The 21835-nt window shown below is 33.6% G+C and overlaps 1 protein-coding gene across 4 annotated transcripts in view; it reads right to left on the minus strand.

Moving 5' to 3' along the window:
• LOC114333588 (myocyte-specific enhancer factor 2) overlaps window positions 1–21835 on the minus strand; it is a 427721-nt gene that overhangs the window by 12916 nt on the left and 392970 nt on the right. For all 4 annotated transcript variants that reach the window (XM_028283484.2, XM_028283486.2, XM_028283485.2 and 1 more), the window contains 2 exons: window positions 6486–6854; window positions 6129–6430 (listed from right to left, as the gene is read on the minus strand). In XM_028283484.2, coding sequence (XP_028139285.1) covers window positions 6129–6430; window positions 6486–6854 — 671 coding nt within the window. The remainder of the gene's footprint in view (window positions 1–6128; window positions 6431–6485; window positions 6855–21835) is intronic.

Raw genomic sequence — 21835 nt, forward strand, 5'->3', positions numbered from 1 at the left:
TCGTGATTTTCATACCCAGGTATTTATATTCGTTACATTTATTGATTGTTTCTCCTCCTTCTAGTATCAGCTGCGTTCCACCGATATTCATATATTTGGTTTTTCTTATGTTGATCTCTAGTCCCCATTTCCTGTATTCCTCTATTAGCTTTCTTGTCATGTAACATATACCATCGTAGTCTTGTGCTATTAGTATTTGGTCGTCTGCGAAACAAAGAGTATATAGTATATGGTCATTTAGTGGGAGTCCCATGTTCTTGCATTTCCGTTTCCAATTTTTAAGACCTTGTTCTAAATATATTTTAAAAAGTGTTGGAGAGAGGCAGCATCCTTGTTTGAGCCCTTTATTTGTCAGAAATCCGTCGGTGAGTTTGTTTCCTTGTTTAATTCTCGTGGTCGTGTTGTTATAAAATTTTTTAATTATTTTTATGATTTCTATGTTTATATTTGTATTCTTCATTGCCTCCCATAACTTTACCAAAGGTACACTGTCGTATGCTTTTTTCAGATCAATATATACGAAATGAATCTCTTGGTTAACCACTGTTTTCTTTTCCATGACTTGTGTGATTGCAAAAAGGTGGTCAATTGTAGATCTTCCGGCTCTAAATCCTGCTTGTTCTTCTGCCTCCATTTCCTTGTATTCGTCTTCTATTCGGTTTTTTAAGATCCTTCCGTATATCTTGCTGATTGTTGGTGTAACGGAAATACCCCTGTAGTTATCACATTGTTTTCGATCTCCTTTTTTGTATATTGCTGACATATACGATAATTTCCATTCTTGTGGGACTTCTTTGTTGTCGATGCATCTTTGTAGTAGTTTCCTTATGTGCTCATAAAGTCTTGGAGTTCCGTTTTTTATTAGCTCGGCTGGAATCCCCCCAGGTCCTGGTGCTTTACCGTTTTTTAGTTCGGTACATACTTTCTTAATTTCATTGGTGGATAGCCTTATTGGAGATCCTGTTGGAAAGACTATTATTACCCACAATATAGAAGAAGAAGAAGATACCACTGAAGATTTGAGACAATGGGAGATCAGAATAATTGTAAATCACTATAATATTTGGTAAATTCTCTAGCTACCTATTTTTAAAGTCTTGTTAACTTTTTTGAATTAAGTTTTTATTTTTTATCTTGTTGGCGTCCCCAAAATTTACTTTTTGTTGGTTTACTTGAATTATCAATGATTTCTCTTAACTGTCTCCATCTTTCTCTATCCTCTGCAACTCTGAAGCACAGGTTAGTGGAGCACCGAAGGTTCACTCGTATGGTATACGGATGGATCTAAGATAGATGAAAGGGCAGGAGTGGGAGTTACTAGGCGGAATTTCAGGCTATCCAAATCTCTTGGAAACGCCCCAACTATCTTTCAGGCAGAAATACATGCCATACAGATTAGTGCCCAAGAATGTCTCAACCGAGACACTCGTAGGGCAAAAGTCTTCATTTTATCAGACAGCAAAGCTGCCTTAAAGGCTCTAAAGTCATTTACTTGTAATTAATTAATTAATTGGAAAAGACTGTAAGACTTGTACACACTTCTAAATAGGTCAAAAAGGCAAACAGGTGTATGTTTTCAAAAAACTTTTGATAGTGTGTAAAAAATATTTTATTATCAGCTAAGTACTTTCAACACATAACGTGCCATCATCAGAGCTTCCTAAAAGGACATATTTAAGATAAGATTTTTTTTATATAAAAAATGAGTGAAAAACTTACGTCCTCTTATAAAACCTTCATAGAAGAGCAATTGCTACATGACACAATAAAAAACATGGATACTGGGCAAAAGCCACAGATATAGGGTATAATAACCCTTTAAAGTGAATAAAATCACATCTAAATTCTTTTATTAATTAATAAGACAACATGGCTGAGTCAAACCATTTTGGGCCCACGTGAATAGCAGATCAGCTGAGGAAGACTGTCATTTATAAAATGATAAAGAAGGAACTACAATCTTATGCGACCTCTATGTTCATAAATATTGAACATTCCTAACTTAAAACTTTCATTTAAATGCAAAGATAACATCAAGTCAGTTTTTTCTCATACTAAAGACAAAATTAAAAAAACTTCAAAAAGTGGCATTTATAAATTGTCATGTGGTGAATGTCCTGTGACCTACGTGGGTAGAACGATGCGACCTTTGGATACTCGTATCAAAGAGCATCTGTCAAAGATCGATAAATCTAGCTTTGGTCATCATTTACATGCATCGAAACATAGCTTTAGTCCACAAAGAGATAGTAGGATCTTACACAGCATACCTAATAATAACTATACCAAAATGAATCTACTAGAAGATCTAGAAATAAGTAGAGAAATGAAAAGAAACCCTCCAAACTGTGTTAACACCCAGATTCAATTAAATTGTAAATTTGATCCTATTTTTAAGAAATTTCTTTAGTAATTTTGGTTTAGTATACAGTATACCCAACAATTTATGAAAGTTTTTTGAACATTACTTTTAGGTATTCTTGAGTTTTCGTTCATTGTTTACATATTTGTAAACAAGTAAATATCTGTTATTTGTCTGAATTAATCAATAAGATTTTTAATTTTTAATAACAGCTTTCGAACTCTGAGCTTGTCAAATGATATTTCTCCTAGGTATGATTTCATCTAACTTCTTCTACACTTGGTCAAACTATAACAGTTTTGTTTTTGGAAGAATTTTGATAACTTTTAATATACACGTTAACATTTCACTTCAATAGTAATAATATAAATTTTTTGAAAATTTAACTTTAAAATTTAGTATCTTAACTTTAAATTCATTTAACCTATACATGGCTTTTTAGTCATTTTCAATTTTTAATTAATATTTATGAACATAGAGGTCGCATAAGATTGTAGTTCCTTCTTTATCATTTTAATAAATGACAGTCTTCCTCAGCTGATCTGCTGTTCACGTGGGCCCAAAATGGTTTGACTCAGCCATGTTGTCTTATTAATTAATAAAAGAAGATGTGATTTTATTCACTTTAAAGGGTTATTATACCCTATATCTGTGGCTTTTGCCCAGTATCCATGTTTTTTATTGTGTCGTGTAGCAATTGCTCTTCTATGAAGGTTTTATAAGAAGACGTAAGTTTTTCACTCATTTTTTATATAAAAAAAATCTTATCTTAAATATGTCCTTTTAGGAAGCTCCGATGATGGCACGTTATGTGTTGAAAGTACTTAGCTGATAATAAAATATTTTTTACACACTATCAAAAGTTTTTTGAAAACATACACCTGTTTGCCTTTTTTACCTATTTACTTGTAAGTCAAAGTTGGTTTGGGAATGTAAACAATCCCTTACGGCCGGCTTCACAAAGTAAAGTTAACTTGTGGTTAAGAGATAACCAGAGGTTCCCCCATTATAATATATTGGGGTGACCTCTGGTTATCTCTTAACTTGACTTTGTGAAACCGGCCGTTAAGAAGCTGGTGGAACGCAACAAAGTAACTTTGATGTGGGTGCCAGGTCACAAGGGAATTGTAGGAAATGAGGAAGCTGATAGCCTCGCAAAGAAGGGGCCAATACCCCATTCCAAGGTCCAGAACCCTTCTGTGGACTACCAAAAAGCCACATCAGAGAGAAACTTCGGACCTGGGAACTCAATCAACTACAACTATACTGGTCCAACACACCAGGACAAAGGCAAGCAAAAAGGCTCATAAAGGTGTCGCCTAGTGCAACAAACCGCCTACTCAAAATGAGTAAAAAAGGTATAAAAATGATCACTGGCCTTCTCACTGGTCACTGCCCTCCGAGATATCATCTCAAAAAAATGGGCAAATCAGATAGTGAGAACTGTCGTTTCTGTGACAACGAAAAAGAAACGGCAGAACACATTCTATGCAATTGCGTAGCACTGTAAACTACTAAAATTCCTAGAAGAGGTCACCCTAACGCCCTCTGACATAGGAAACAAGTCACCTAGGATGCTAATCAATTTCATCAGAAGTATTGGCATCCTAGAGTTTAACTAGATTAAGGTATGCATAAAAGATCTTTATAGGTCGAAGTGCTGAGAGGATCCATAGCCTTAACGACCTCACATAATCTAATCAAATCTAGTGGAGCACCGACCTCTTTTGTAATTTGGTCCACACACCTTGTTGGTGATCTTCTCCGGGCTCTCACTCCTTGCACCATCCCCTGCCATTTCAGCTTTTCTACTCTAGACCATCTCTACACACCACATGACCAAAGTAAACAATAATTTTTCCGGGCTCTCCCTCCTTGCACCATCCCCTGCCATTTCAGCTTCTCTACTCTAGACCATCTCTACACACCACATGACCAAAGTAAACAATAATTTTTCGGTTACAATGTTTCGAAACCTACTTGTAACGTCAACGTGCAGCTGTCTAAAGCGCTGGTTTCCTCGAAAGCGGTGCCGACAAACTGCGAACGTAACACTGCGATGAATGACGTCATAAAAAACTGTACCATGCAAAATAATAGCGGTGGTTTCCAAGGATGCGTTGGAAGCCACCGCTTGCTGAGTTTGCACATTCCATTGCCGCAGTGAAGAACCTTGAATTTTTCACCGTAATCTGACGTAATTCATCGCAGTGCTACGGTCGCAGTTTGTCGGTGCCGCTTTCGAGGAAACCAGCGCTTTAGAATAGACTTGGTTCTTCTTGCGGTTCAAGGTATTCGCAATATTCTTAGCCAGCGAAACATTTCAAACTCGTTTAATATGTGTTTACCAACTTCCTTCAAAGACCAGCCTTCAGATCCATGTAAAAAAATGGAGAAGACCATGGTTTGCACAAGCCTTATCTTTATATCAATGGTAATGTTGTGGCTTTTCCATACTTTAGTGAGCTTTGGAGTTGCTCCATTGGCCATGGCTGATCTTCTTTTTATTTCTTTGGTGTATCCTCCGGAATTGGTTACGAGGGCGCCCAGATACCCAAATTTATTTACCACTTCGATGTCATTGATTCTGACAATGTCTGACTGGTTGTTATTTCTTCTATCTATGACCATAATCTTTGTTTGTGATTTATTTATAGACAGTAGTGCCAAACTCACTCGTTCTATTCGTCCTAACAGATCCGTCAATTCTTCCAAGGATTCAGTGAAAAATGTTTTAATCATCGGAGTCCCTCAAGTTGTTGATTCTTCTGCCGTCAATGGATATGCCCCTTCCCATTCTGAGATTGCTTCACGCATAATAGCTTCTCCATGTATGTTAAACATAACGAGGCTTATTACGCAGCCTTGAAATACACCCTTGCCAACCCTGAACCTCTCTGAAAGTTTTACACGCATTGTGGCGTTTTGGTACAACGTTTGTACTAACTTTGTAAACCGGTGGTCTATTCTACTATTGTTCAGAGCAGTTATAACGCTGTCTAATTCCACGGTGTCGAAGGCTTTGTGAAAGTCTACGAAGATAAGTACCAGTGATCTGTTATATTCTATTGATTTTTCTATTAAGGTTTTTACTGTTTGTAGGTGATCGTTTATTCTGAATTTTGAGCGGAAGCCAGCTTGTTCTCGGGGCTGGTAGAAATCCAACTTTTCTTCTAGTCTTGTCGTAATTATTCGGGTAAACATTTTATAGATGTGGTTAAGGGTAGCGAATAGGAACTCCTTTGGAGACCCTTGGATTCTATTGGATAGTCCTATCAGGGTAAGTGAATCAATCGCTGCCCTCCGCAGATTCCAGGAGCTTCTTGACCCGGGAAGCTATCACCTGCTAAGGGTCCCTTGTCCAGGGTCACGGATGAAGCCCAGAACGGCATACAAGGCGACCAAGAATACTTTCGGTACGGCGAAGAAGGCGGAGTTGGCAAGCCTTGATTTTAGGGATAATATAAGATCAAAAACCTACAAGCATCTGACGCAGAGCGGGCGGCTTCAAACAGCGTCGGTACTCACAATAAGCGGCTGAATTTATAAAAACCTACCAACCCGCCTTGCCAGTGTGGTGTTTCAAGAGAAATACCTCCGAACAAAATGTCAGAAATAGGAGTAATATATGGTGATTTGGTGATATAGGAGCTTCTGAAAGAATCATAACTCAAATAAATAAACTATTTTTTTTAATTCGTCAATATTTATTTTTCCTTTATTGTTTATTGAGGACGATAAAACTAATGTATATAAAATTTCTTACCTGTGGGTCAGATTTAACGTTTGAACATGTGAATGGTGGACGGCTGTAGTCAGATGCGGGTGATGCTCTCTGGGAGGTGATATAGGTTCACTCTTAATCTTCACAGGAAGCGGGGATGACGAAGTAGGCGGAGGAGTACTACTAGAAACTGCAAGGTGGGGAAGGCATGAAGTATTATGTGTGAGAGACGTAGGTATCTGATGGCTCCAAGACATCGATGCCAGACTAATATCTGAACCCATGCTAAAATCTTGAGCTCCAAAAGATGTCAAGGCGCTCGGATAACTAGATAAACCAGGGTTCTAAAATAAATTCACACAATTATAAAGATATCATCAACTTGACCTTAACACTTACTTCTGTATAAGAAACTTCATCTGTGGTAATACTTGGTCCCAAAGGTGTTGGTATAACTACTCGAAGATTAGATCTTGGTCCTGGCGAATGCTGTTTTGGATGTTGTTTGGACGTGCTAAGACCCGGACCGGGGGAGGGTCCAGGTGATGGAGATCCCTCCATTGGAGAGGCAGAGTTCGGATAACCATTGCTCATTTCTAACATTCCTCCACTAGGGTAAACGGAATCGGTTTCGGATGAAGACGGACGAGGGCTAATACTAGTATGAGCCATCTGTGGACTAGATTGGAGAAGACCAGAATCACTGTAGTTTATGTTTACAGGTACTGATACCGGTTGTGTATTATAACTTGAAGAACTCATACTACCCTAAAAACGAAAAACGTAAACTGTAACAATAGTTTTAGTATAATCAATTTTATTAACTTAATTATTTGAAATTAACCAATAACTTACATCAATACATTCATAATAAATAGTCTAATATTTTTTAATGCTGAGATTTCGTAAATTATGTTACGAAAAACACAATTTTATGGTTTGAAATACACTTTATTATACAGTATAGCCTCCCTGAACATCAATACAGTTGTTCCAACGAAATTCCAATTTATGAATTTCATCTCTATAGTGAAAATCTGGAAGGGTTGCAAAATACGCTTTTACAGCTGTTATCACCTCATCATTTGATAAAAAACTTTCCACGCATGAATTTTTTTAGGTATTGAAACAGATGGAAGTCGCTAGGGACCAAATCCGGTGAATATGATGGATTCTCCAGCAATACAACTTTAATTCATGGATTTTAGTCATTGTCAAAATGCTCATATGACACGGTGCATTGTCCTGATGAAGAGATTTTTTTTGTGCAAATCGGGTCTTTTTTACTATTTTTTCCTTCAGCTGGTCTAAAAGGTTACAATAATATTCAGAATTTATTGTTTTACCAGTTTGCAAGTAAACGACAAATAAAATTCCTTTCGCATCCCAACAAACTGATGCTAACACCTTCTTGGCCGATTTCTAGACACGAACTAGTTTTAAATCCGAAGAACCAGGCTCACACTACTCTTTCTTTTTGATTCAGGATCATGGTATTGGACCCTAGTCTAATCCGTAGTGATGAATTGACGCAAAATATCAATTTTATCCTTTCGAAAACGCTCTAAATGTTGTTGAGAAAGTCGCATTCGGATGTGTTTTTGATCAATTGTTAGCGAATGCAGCACCCATTGTGAACTCAACTTTCTGAAATCCAATACTTCAGCCAAAATATTATTTGTTATGGACACAATGCAATCTTGTCTTACCCCTCGTTATATGGAGCTATCGTTGGTGTAGTTATCTCCAATTATTCTTACGATAGCAGTTTGATTCTAGTACAGATTTTTAATGACTCGAATATTTTTGTCATCTATTTCCATACTTTTTAGCATCTGCATTCATGTTTCATACTGTACTTTATCAAATGCTTTTTCGAAGTCCACGAAGCATGCAAATACATCTTATCTTTTATCACGGTATTTTTGTAATAGGATATTTAGCGCAAAAAGTGCCTCCCTAGTCCCCATAGCATTTCTAAAACCAAATTGGGTATAATCGAGATCTTCTTCGCATTTGCATCTAATTCTGTTCTGAAGTATTCTTAGGAAACCTTAAGACTGTGGCTCATTAGGCTAATTAATCTGTTTCCTTTAATGTTGGTGTCTTATTTATACAGGGTGTTTCATTGGGAATTGAACTATAAGCAGCATACAACGAACCCGACGTCATAACATCCATAAAGATCGGACGTCTGCGCTGGATGGGCCATGTTGAACGAATGTTGGAGACCGAAACACCAAAACATATAATGCAGCAAAAACCAGTAGGGAGAAGGTCAAAGGGAAGACCCAAACTTAGATACATGGAACAAGTGGAACAAGATCTGAAAACACTTGAGATTACCCACTGGAAGAACAAAGCAAGGAACAGAACAGAATGGCGGAAAATCCTAGAACAAGCCAGGACCCAAAAAGGGTTGTCGAGCTACTGATGATGATGTTTCATTGGGAAACGGAAATACTTTAATGGTGAATAGAGGTTACCGAGGCGGTTATAGATATACTACATTTTTTACCCTACCGACTTTTATAACCGAGTTACAGGGTGTTTTATCGATTTTGCCCATTTCTTTCCTAAGCCATAACTTTAGAACCACCCTGTAGATTTTTTTTGATATTTGGTACACATATATCTCATTCAAAACCCAAACGACCGACATACTAACCACAAGAAAAATCCAGGTCCGGATTAACAAAAAATTATTAAGTAATTATTGTGACTTTAAAACAACACCCTGTATATTCGAATTTTGAAAATATGTTTACATATTTGAAAAGAGCACACAAAAAACTAAGTTTATTGGTTTGCTTCAATTTTTCGGCCAGACAATTTTTTGACTTTAATTTTGAAATTATATTGAATTTTTTAAGAACTCTGTTATTAAAAAGCAGGTATTATTAACTTTTAATTATAATTTATTAAAGTTAAGGAATAAATACTTATTTTAAAAATAATCAATATTTATTTACCACATTGGAACGACCCAATTACTAATGACAAGAAAAGTCCAGGACCGGATTAACAAAAAAATAGAAAGTAATTGTGATCTTGAACCAACACCTTGTATATTGAAATTTTGAAAGTCTGTTTGCGTATTTTAAAAAACTGTTGAAAGGTGCATTTTAAACCTTTTTTTTAAAGGAAATTTTAAAGACCTCTGATATTAAAAACCAAGTATTATTAACTTTTATTAATTTAATGTTAATGAATCAATACTTATTTTAAAAATACTTAATACTTATTTACGACGCTGGATTTATGGACTCTATGGATATGTAGCTGTATGGACATCGTTAAAAATTAGAATTGCGAGAATTGGGATATTTTAATGTTTTAGTAAAGAATTCAAAAAAATACAGCTATATATATCTAATAAAAAAAATTCGTTTAAACAATTCAACAATTTAATATAAATTAAAAATATTTGAACTATATCTAACAGTTGCTCAAAATGTCCGCCATTTTGTTCGACACATTTCCTTGCTCGTTTGAACAGAGTATTTATTTATTAACTTTAATAATTTATAATTAAAAGTTAATAAAACCTGCTTTATGTCAGAGTTCTTAAAAAATTCAATATAATTTCAAAATTAACGTCATAAAATTGTCTGGCCGAAAAATTGAAGCAAACTAAATTTAGTTTTTTGTGCTCTTTTCAAATATGCAAACATATTTTCAAAATTTGAATATACAGGGTGTTGTTTTAAGGTCACAATTACTTTATAATTTTTTGTTAATCCGGACCTGGATTTTCTTGTGGTTAGTATGTCAATCGTTTGGGTTTTGAATGAGACATATGTGTATCAAATATCAAAAAAATATACAGGGTGGTTCTAAAGTTATGGCTTAAAAAAGAAATGGGCAAAATCGATAAAACACCCTGTAACCGGTTATAAAAGTCGGTAGGGTAAAAAATGTAGTATATCTAGAACCGCCTCGGTGACCTCTATTCACCATTAAAGTATTTCTGTTTCCCAATGAAACACCCTGTATAATAAAACACTCAGTTTTATATGAAATAACATTCAGTTTCAATAATGAAATAAATACTAAATCTTTATTTTTATAATATTGACCCTTCGGAACATAATATGACAAATAAAATCAAAACCAGCTGGTTTTCATTATAATTAAAAACAAATATTTAGAGTGGTAAACAAATACAAATCTTCGCTCTTGGATCAATAATGAATTAAATCTTACAATGAAAAACATAATATTCTGTATTCATGCTAAATTTTAAATTTCGTAATAGATAGCTGAAGTATTATACTAAATCGTTCTTGTAATACAAGGTGAGCTTTTTTTTTTCTTGTTTTTTTGGCCTTTGGGAACTGCTCCCATTTAGCCAGCAACACTTCTTAAAATCGAATCCAATCGAACAATCAAGGGTAGGGAAGGGGAAAAAAAACTTTTCGCACCCATACAAGGTGAGTTACAAATAACTATTGGAGCTATTAACAAGAATCTGATAATTGGGACAAAAGATGTCTTAATATAATGTTGCTATGGAAAAAGTCACAACCTGTTAAATTTTTTTTTTCGTTTTTGCTAATGCATTCAGTGTATCTTCTTCTTCTTCATGTGCGTTGTCCGTTGCGGACGTTGGCTATCATCATAGCAATTTTAATTTTGTTTGCGGCGTTTCTGAATAACTCGATTTGTTTTCTTTCTATTTTACCCTGTATTATCAGTTAGAGTATATGATATTTATCATGTCTCATAATATGATCGAGGTATTCAAGTTTTCGTTTCTTAATTGTGAGAGATTTTTTTTTGTTTTCCCATTCAGCGCAGTACCTCTACGTTGGTGATGTGAGTTGTCCAGGATATTTTGAGGATACGTCGATACACCCACATTTCCAATGCCTCCAGCTTTCTTATTAATGTTTCTGTCAGTGTCCATGCCTCTGCGCCATACAGCAAGACTGGAAATACATAGCACTTTAGCAGCCGTATTTTTATTGGGAGATTAATCTATTTGATTCCATATAATGCCCTGATGTCCGTCTAAAGGCGACCTGCATGTGTAAAGCCTTCTGGACTAAAACTTACACCAAGTATTCGTTATGACTCGATCTTTGTCTTGGCAGTACTGTATCAATCTTAGCGCTCTGTCGTTTCTTTAACCCAGACCATATTTGACAACAATATTCGGCAATTGCGTAATTTCTACAGTAAACAAACAATGAAATCGAGTATTTCATAAGCGCACAGAACAAAATGGAAACAAGGTAGCAATTTAAGATAACAGAAAACTTGAAAAACCGATTAACAAACACAAAGGACGTACAAAAATTGTATTGGACAATAATACAAAAAATATAATCGGAAGAAAAATTAACAGATTTTATATTAAGAATAAAATGCCAAAGTTAAAAGCCAAAAAATAAAAATGATACTTTTAATACAATGTCATTAATAATCTAGTCGCAACATAGGGGGTCCCGTGGGCACTTTTAGCTCGCCGCGATTTGATGGTGGTATTATAGGTTTTTTGGGTCGCTGAATCCAATGGAAGTGGTCTGGAAGCCAAATGTGGTGCGTTTAATTGTTATTAGCAAATTATGGTAAAATTAGGTGTTTTTCAGGAATTATTAGAAGCCCTGTAAATAAATTGATAGTGTTAAGGTCTTCTCTAGTGTATTTTTGGTCGCTGAATCGAATGCGACTAGTCACGGTTACACAAAATGTGTTCTTATTTTGTTAATAACAAAATAATTGTTTATTCGCCGAAAAGCTCGAAATGTGTTATCTACAGCAAATTTGTAGTCTTTTTCATAGTATTTTTACAAGCTAAATCGATTGTCACTAGTCGTGATAGCTTAAACCACGTTCCGACTTTATTATTAATAAACTATTGCAAAAATAACGGTTTATAGTAGTACTTTTACTCACGGTTTTTGCTCTAAATCTTAAAAAACCACTTGGATTGATATGAAATTTGGCTAACACGGCTTTGGACGTAGCTAACATGTCAAACAAAACAAGTAATATTGTGCCGATGTGTGCTTTTACCCTGGGGGTGAATTTCATCCCGTTTCGGGGTGAAAAAAGAAACCTTTAAAATAAGTCCGGATTGGCTAAACTGATTAATTCTAAACAACTTTTGTTTCATAGAGTTTTTTCACTAAGTCAATACTTTTCTAGTTATTTGCGAGTGAATATGTTCATTTTTCAACAAAAAAACCAAATAACTCAAAATGTATTGACGTAGTGAAAAAACTGTATAGAACAAAAGTTGCTTAGAATTAATCAGTTTATCCACTTCGGACTTTTTAAAGGTTTCTTTTTTCACCCCCAGGGTAAAAACAGACATTGGCACATATCACTTGTTTTGTTTGACATGTTAGCTAAGTGTTAGCCACACTGCATGTGCATGTCAATCCAAGTGGTTGTTTAAGATTTAGAGCAAAAACCGTGAGTGAACGTGCTATAAACCGTTATTTTGCAATAATTTATTAATAACAAAGTCGGAACGTGGTTTAAGCTATCACGACTAGCGGCAATCGATTTAGCGTATAAAAATACTATGAAAAAGACTACAAACTTGCTGTAGATAGCGCATTTCGAGCTTTTCGGCGAATAAACAATTATTTTGTTGTTAACAACATAAGAACACATTTTGAGTAATCGCGACTAGTCGAATTCGATTCAGCGACCAAAAATACACCAGAGAAGACCTTAACACTATCAATTTATTTACAGGGCTTCTAGTATTTCCTGAAAAACACCTAATTTTACCATAATTTGTTAATAACAATTAAACGCACCATATTTGGACTTCCAGACCACTTCCATTGGATTCAGCAACCCAAAAAAACCTATAATACCACCATCAAATCGCGGCGAGCTAAAAGTGCCCACGGGACCCCCTATGTTGCGACTAGACTAGTATTACGAAATATGCTACATAAAATTCGTAATTACATAATAGGTAATAATACATAATTTTCGGTATATTAAGTGATATCGGAAAAAATTGTTAACTGAGAAAGACGAAATACTGCCAGGGCCGTAACTACGAGATGTTGGGGGCCCCGGGGCAAACGTGATCTACCAGGGGGCCTATCGGGGAGTTTGGGGTTTGCCCCCCGGAGGAATGGGGGGTCCGGAAAAATTTTTGTTATTTAATCCCTTGAAAACTTATTTTAATGCATTCCATGAGTCATGACTGAAGTTTCTTGTACCTAAATATTGCTATTTTAGTTGACCTACACAAAAAATTTTGAAAACACCTTATTTTAAGTTAGGTAAATAATTTTGCAAGTATAGCAGGATCGCTAAACTCGGACACAACTGGCTAGTGATTTTAGCAAGTAATTTTGCCAATTTAGTAAAATTGGCAAAAAAATAATTACTAAATAGTTAATAATTACTAAATAGTTAGTAATTTTGCCAATTTTGGCAAAATTGACAAAAAACAAAAAAAAATACCTACTAAAATCATTAGCCAGTTGTGTCTGAGTTTAGCGAACTGAATATACCATCAATATAACATATTTTCTGTTTTCATAAAAAATATACTACAGTAGAGCGTCGATTATCCGAACTAATTGGGGGACATGGGTGTTCGGAAAACCGATTTGTTCGGATAATCGAACTATATTGAGATTGTCATACATATTTATCCACAAGTGAATAAAAGCCATATTTATATAACTGTATATTTGTTTATACCTTGATAATGACAAATAGCAATTAACCAAAAAAGTGCAGTCTTTGCAACAATATATTTTTGGATACATAATTGAAGAAAATTGAAGATATTTTAAGCGTTAATTACTAACGCTTGCTCGGTACTCGAGTGCGGGGCGCGGGAGTCGTGAGTTCGGATAACCGGTCGTTCGGTTGATCGACGTTCGGATAATCGACGCTCTACTGTATGTTATTAATTACATTGTTCGACTACAATGTGGTTCCTTTCACGTACCAAGATGTAGTCTGGGGTAAATTGGTTAAGAAAGAGTAGCTTGGACCGGGGACCCCTGTTCCGGTTGCATTTTAGTTTTTATTTCACCAAAATGACTAATTTACTCAGTAACAATTTATATCTTTACGAAAGGTCTCAGGGGCCCCAGCTTCGCCCGGGCCTCTTCTTCCAATGACAGTTTAGGTTTTATTACGCCGAAATAACTAATTTCCTAAGTAATAATTAAAAATTTTTATGTTAAGGTCTCGGGGGCCCCTGCTTAACCCCCTCAACTTTATGTTGAGGTCTAGGGTGCCACTGTAAGGTCTTTTTAAAATTGTGTCACTTGAAAATATTTCGTTGGGATCGGCTTTTAAAATACATATTTTTATTTTCCACGTTAAAATCTATGCACGGCCAACCAAACGAGGGCCACAGCGGGAACCACTTTGGCTGGGGGCCCCGCGGCACTGCCCCGGTTGCCCCAATGGTAGTTACGGCCCTGAATACTGTTATGACAGAGGGAGTATTTACAAAAAAAATCGTATTTTTAGATGTTTTGACAAAAAATATGAACAAAACGTAATGGAATGAGGATCACTAAAAATAAAAAGTATGGCAAGACTTGGATATTAAAAGTTCACCGCAGGATTTTAATCACACTTTCAACCGGCTTACAAGATCCTTTGGGTAAAGGAAGACGTGTTGTTATTACGCACATAGGAACTGATTAAGGTTTTTAAAAGGTGATTTAAATGTGTACAGTGTTCACCTCAATTAAAACGGGGGTTATCATCAGGATATGAACTCAGATGTTTTAAAAAAAGTGGTTTTCCTCTACACTGTTGTAGAATCTGGATCTATAAATGGCCGACGTATCTTACCACATACACTCTGGGCCAAAATTAACCGGCCACCTTAAAAATGGGTCATTTTTGATGTCTTATATCTCTTGAAGTCTGTTGTCCGATTTAAGTGATTATTTTAATATGGTATAGCCTTATTCTTTGACAATATCGTTATAATAATATTATTACGAAACAGGTAAATTTTTATTGTATACCGGGTGTACGAATCAAACTTAGTTTTTTTCTTAAAGTTTGCATTACCCTGTGGAATATTCTAGCATGTGTAGAATACTAAAATTAAAACCTAACTATAGCCTCATGCTTTCTCAACATTTTGTTGTTTGATTGATTCGCTTATGTTGGATAATAAAAAAAGTAGGTGCCTTAACAACTAGACATGTTTTTTATCAATACAGGGTGTTTTAAAAAAATTTTGGCAAAGTTTAAGGGGTAATTCTGCATGAAAAAATAATGACAGTTTGCTTTATAAACTTATGTCCGCAAATGCTTCGTTTCCGAGATAGGGGGTGTTGAAATTTTTCTGACAAACTGACGATTTATTCATTGCTTTAAAACCGGTTGAGATATACAAATGCAATTTGGTGGGTTTTATGACATAGTTATTACACATTTTTTGGCATACAATTAAGAATTTAATATTCACCATTGGCGAACATACGGGTAATATGAGCCATCATATTACCCATATGCGCACCAATGATGAATATTAAATGCTTAACTGTATGCCAAGAAATGTGCAATAACTACGTCTTAAAACCCACCAAATTTCATGTGAATGTCTCAACCGGTTTTAAAATAATAAATAGATCGTCAGTTTGTCAGAAAAATTTCAACACCCCCTAACTCGAAAACGAAGCATTTGCGGACATTTATAAAGCAAACTGTCATTATTTTTTCATGCAGAATTACCCCTTAAACTTTGCCAACATTTTTTAAAAACACCCTGTATTGATAAAAAACATGTCTAGTTGTTAAAGCACCTAACTTTTTTATTATCCAACATAAGCGAATCATTCAAACAACAAAATGTTGAGAAAGCATGAGGCTATAGTTAGGTTTTAATTTCAGTATTCTACATATATGCTAGAATATTCCACAGGGTGATGCAAATTTTAAGAAAAAAGCAGTTTGATTCGTACACCCGGTATACAATGAAAATTTACCTGTTTAGCAACAATATTATTATAACGAACAAGCAAAACGAAAAAAACATTGTTTAAATCATATTTCCTTAAACATAATATTAATAACTTGATTTTATCTTTTCTTTAACATAATAGATACGAAAACCAATTAATTGTAATTAAGAGCTATTGCCTGGGGGAACCCACACTATTTATTTATTCTAAATGGGTGATAAGCTAAAATTTAACAAAAAAAAAGAATTTTATTAACATTAATATTTTGTATTTTGACAAGAACTTTTGAAAGACTTCTCCTCCACATTCGGTTTACCATTCCAAACTACGTAATCGGCTAGGCAATGTCAAAGCTGCTAAGTTGGTTTCAATTTTTAAAGAGCTTGATGACGTGACTGATCAGATATCAGATTGATAATTTTTGATTACAAGATTACTATGAAACTGAAACAGTTTTGAGAAATTTATTAACTCTTTTATTCAAAATGATTTAAGTTTTCCAATTTTTGTCAAGTTCCGGTTATTAATAAATAAATAATATTTTATATGTATGTTAAAAAGTTCTTATAAGGTATTTGAGATTTTTTTTCATATTTATTATTTTAATAAAGAAAATGAAAACCGCTTGTTTAATTTAAGTATTTTAAACAAAAACTGTTTTAAACATAAACAAATGTTTAAAACATGTTTAAAACAAAATGTTTAAAACGAAACAACCCTGTCCCTTTTTGACTCTCCAATACTGACCCATGATTTTCATACCTGTTACGTATATAATCCATGGGCATACAGGGCGTACTCTTTGAAAAATAATATCTAAAACTACATTTCAGCAAAAGAGGATATTATTTTGAGTGATTTCAGTTTTTTTCTTCACTTTACCTGCTGGTTGCGAGTAGTAAAGATTTGCATCTGTAATTAGCTGTCAATTGCAAACAAACATAGTACCTATAGGTAATATCACATATTAGCTATGTTGAGAAAAAACAGTAAGGGTATAAAAAATAGTATAATGTCTAAATACTATGACAATACATTATGGTGAAACAAAAATAACATTGACGCCAAATCAAGAATCTACAAGACTGCTATAATATAAGACTTATAATGACATATACTGCAGAAATATACCAGAAACATCTAAAACTAAAAGAATACTGGAAACAACTGAAATGAATATACTTCAAAGAATAGAAGATAACCTCTGAATTTAGATGACCTAAAAATACAGGTGTTTGAAGATAAAACAGGAAATTTGACAACAATGAACAAGGGAAATTTCTTTTTCAAAGATCTTTATGATATTATCACTAGTGTGACTGCTATGATTGATACCCGATTAAATGATTTTTCAAACGTTATCTAGAAATTCAAAAGTAAAATTATTTTTGCAAAATTCAACAAGAAATTATTTTTAAAAATGTCTATTAGAAAATATTCACACTTCAGTGGTGATTTTATAACCAAAATATTGATCAAAGCCGAAAAAGATTAACTTTTGTATTGTATACATTGTGACCATTTGACCTATTGGCAATAAAAAGGAATAATCAAATAGATAGTAAGCATTGTAGGTTCAAACGAGCATAAATTATCAAATAATTTGAAACTGGCAGTTTTATCACGAAATACTCCGAATTTATAAATAATTTCTACCTTTTACAGGTTTAAAAAAACTCTTCATAACGTGGTTTAGGAAATTTATACAAAAAAAAAAATAATATTGACATTAATGTTGGATTATGAATATGAAGAAATATGACAGAAAGATGTTTATAGATGTCCAGTAAATCACCAAATGACAAGAACTTAATAAAATCGAAAAAAAAACAGACCACAAATATCATCATCTAGCCTCAAAAGTCCACTGCCGAACATAGACCTCCTCCTCGTGTTTCCAACCCCGTCTATTTTGTGCAGCTCTCATTCAGTTTTTATTTAGCCTTCTTAAATCGTCAGTCAATCCGTGTAGGTGGTTGACCGACGATTCTCTAGTCTTCCCTTTGTAAATCGCCCATCTGTCATTCTAGCTATGTGTCCTGCCCATCTCCATCTCTTCAGGCATGTGGACAGCTCACTTCGACGAAACGTAAGTTGTTTGGATATTCTCCATCTATTTTGATTCCCTTTGTCAGCCGATCCAATTTCTTAAAAGCATGTTCTAGAGCTGTATCAAAAATTTTAGGTGACATTTTGTCTTCTTGTCTAACCCCTCGCTCTATTTTTATGCAATTACTATTAGTATGTAATTTGACAGTGGTTGTTGCCTGTAGGCATATATTATTGTAATACGTATAATAATTTTGTATACGTACAATCTAGCCTTCATTATTTAAGCGCCTGTAGTATTTTGTTATATTATTTATCAACATAAACGGAAAGAAACTCAATCGCCTCAGATATTGCGATGATGTTCTTATTATAACCAATCAAGAAGAACTAGCCAGAATGCTGACTCAACTAGCACAAGCATCAGAGAAGATAGGATTAAAAATGAACATGAGTAAAACAAAAATCATGACAAATACAAATGACAGAATAAATATAAATATTCTTTCTTTCTTTCTCCCCTTCCTTATACCCTTTCAGGTGTCGGATTTGGCTTTAGTTTAGCTACATATTCACCCATCTCTTCCATTCTATTCTGTCTTGTGCTATTAGTTTCATTTCTTCAAGCATTTTCTGTTTAATTTTTCCTGCTTCTACTATTTGCTGTATCCATTTGTTCCTCGGTCTGCCTTTTTTCTTTTTTGTAATATTCCTTGTTCCTGTTCCTTGTTACTGTTTAGTTATCCCTCTTATTGCCTCATTTCTTATTCCATCGTATTTGGTCTTTCCGGTTATAGCTCGTAGATGTCTCATCTCAATTGCATTTATCCTACTATTATGCTTTGTCTGTAAAGTTCAATTTTCGCTCGTATACAGTATCGTCGGTATCACAATCGTATTATATAGGGTGAGGCAGATAACTGGCCTATTAGAAATATCTCGAGAACTAAAGGCAACAGAATCATGAAAATTGGAATAAAAGGGTTTTGAAGGATGATCTATTAAATGAAAATATTTTCATCTCTTTGCAACTTCCGGTTATACCGGAAGTTGCTTATAACTTTGTTTTTTTAAATGGGACACCCTGTATATTTTTACATTTTTGGATTCTCTTCGATGCCTTCTTTCTTAAAATATGAGGTTTCGTAAAATTATACGGGGTATTTTAAAAGATAATTACGTTTTTTTATTAATTTCGTAGCAAAATTAACACCCTGTAGAATTGTGGTAGTTTGACATCTAAAACTCTAGTTACGTTCAAATGATTTTTAATATACAACAAAGTGAAAATCGTTATTTGTTAATACCTTTTACTAAAACTACCTTAGAACTTTAGTGTTTCACCCAAAGTTGGGTATTGGGGTACTTAACAAACCCCCAAAATTTGAGACCGATCCATTAATTAGTTTAAGAGTTATTCTAATTGTTTATCCCAGAGACTTGGGATTTTGCAATAACATAAGACAGAAAATAATGAAGATAGGGCAATTCTGCGTATGCCAAATGAAAGTAGAAAACTGATGCTATCAAAATGTACTAAAAAAGATAAAAAATTATCTAATATAGTCAAAAATCCTAATGCCAAATTTGTGAAATTTTGTAGTTAATAAACATTTAGAATAACTTTAAAAATATTGTCCGTAGAAAATAGCTATTTGTATAACAAGGGAGGAAAGCGCTACTTTTCCTCCCGAGAATGAAGTTTACTGCCCGACGCGTAGCGGAGGGCAGTAATCATTCAAGGGTGGAAAAGGCACTTTACTCCCATGTTATACATATGGTTTTTCCACCTTCCTCATATAACAAGTCATTTTTTCATTTTTACTTAATTTATTTATGTAACTAACCAACAAAATTTATTAGAACTAAAACTAACAAGTAGGTACAATATAACTGTCAACTGTCAAATATAAGTCAAACTAATGTAAACATTGTTAAATCAGAATAACAATTTACTGTTTTTTTACCATTCTGCAAAATACAGAGTGTTTTTAAATAAACGTTAAAATGTATAGATACTTACGTAATAGAAAATAGGTATTGTACAGGGCGTCAATAAGTTATATTTCATGAATGAAATACAATGACGTCACTTTTACTTTTCCTCCCTAGGGAGGAAAAGTACAACTTTGCTCCCTACAATCAGGTCCGGAAAAGTATACTTTCAGTAGAGGTAGGTGGAAAAATCATTTTACATATTAGAAAAGCTGGTATTTTACACGAATTTTTAAAAATGTAGTTAAATTGGTGAACAGTCGTGGTAAGTGAAGGGGGAGCTGGGAGCCGACAAATGCACGAGTTCAAAAACTAAAAAAGGCAACTTAAAACTGCTATCATTTTATATATATCTCGGGATCTACTGAATATACTTTGATCGTTCTTTTTTAATTCGTATGTAATTTTTCTGTACATTACAAATATGCAATTTGTCTAAACATTTATTAATTAATAAACAGTCTAATTTGTTTAAACAATTTTTGAAAAAATAATTTTTTCCCAAAAATTCATGATTTTAATCATACTATCGTTATTAATCATAGAAAAAGTTAAGGTATACTTTCATAAATAAATTATCTTCAATAAATAATTATCTAATAAAAATAATTTATTTATTAAAGTGTACTTTAACTTTTTCTATGATCATTAATGTAAATGATGTAATGATTAAAAAAAATAGATTTTTGTAAAAAAAAATATTTTTTCAAGAATTGTTTAAACAAATTAGACTGTTTATTACTTATTAAATTTATAAACAAATTGCATATTTGTAATGTATGTAGAAATTACATACAAATTAAAAAAAAGAAAGATCAAAATCCATTGAGTTGATCCGAAGATACAGAAAACTATATTCGTTTGAAATTGCTTTTTCGGTATTTTAACCCGGTGGATTGGTAGGTTCCCCCTAGTAATCGTTTGAACTACATTTTTGAAAAATCGTAGAGGGTGGTGTGAAGGTATAATGTTTGTGCAAATTTTTTAAGAAAATAAAAAAAAATCCCATTCTTTAAAATGGCATTAATGAGATTCCTTAATTATTATAAACAAATTAGGTGTGAATTTAAACAAAAACATATGGCTAACTTTATCCCAAATGAACCCAGGCTAAACTTTTTAATTTGAAAATTCGTGTTAAAATACTTTCTTTTCGAATATATAAAAAGACTGTTTCTACGAACAACATTTTTAAAGTTATTCTAAATGTTTATAAACTACAAAATTTCAAAAATTTGGAATTAGGATTTTTGACTATATTATTTATTTTTTATCTTTTTTTAATACATTTTGATACTATCAGTCTTCTACTTTCATTTGGCATACCCAGAATTGCCCTATCTTCATTATTTTCTGTCTTATTGCAAAATAAAGGTCTCTGGAATAAAAAAATAGAATAATTCTTAAACTAATTAATGGATCGGTCTCAAATTTTGAAGGTTTGTTAAGTATGTCAATACCCAACTTTGGGTGAAACACTAAAGTTCTAAGGTAGTTTTAGTAAAAGTTATTAACAAATAACGATTTTCACTTATTTTGCAGTTTGCGTAGCAACAAATTAACTTTTTAACTGTCAAAAATCGGCATTTTGAAGGTTTTTTAATGTTCTAAAAAACTGAATTTTGTAATTTTATGTCAACTATTTAGCTTTTGAATAGAGTGCAAAAAGTCGATAAAATCGCGATTTTTGCACTAAATTGTTAATAATTAAAAAACGGACGAGAACTCTGTGCAGGAAACAGGTAGTTTTTCTTCCTATAGGTCTCCAATAACTAAAAAAGT

This window comes from Diabrotica virgifera, chromosome 10 (genome assembly GCF_917563875.1).
Source record: "Diabrotica virgifera virgifera chromosome 10, PGI_DIABVI_V3a".
Classification (NCBI taxonomy): domain Eukaryota; kingdom Metazoa; phylum Arthropoda; class Insecta; order Coleoptera; family Chrysomelidae; genus Diabrotica; species Diabrotica virgifera.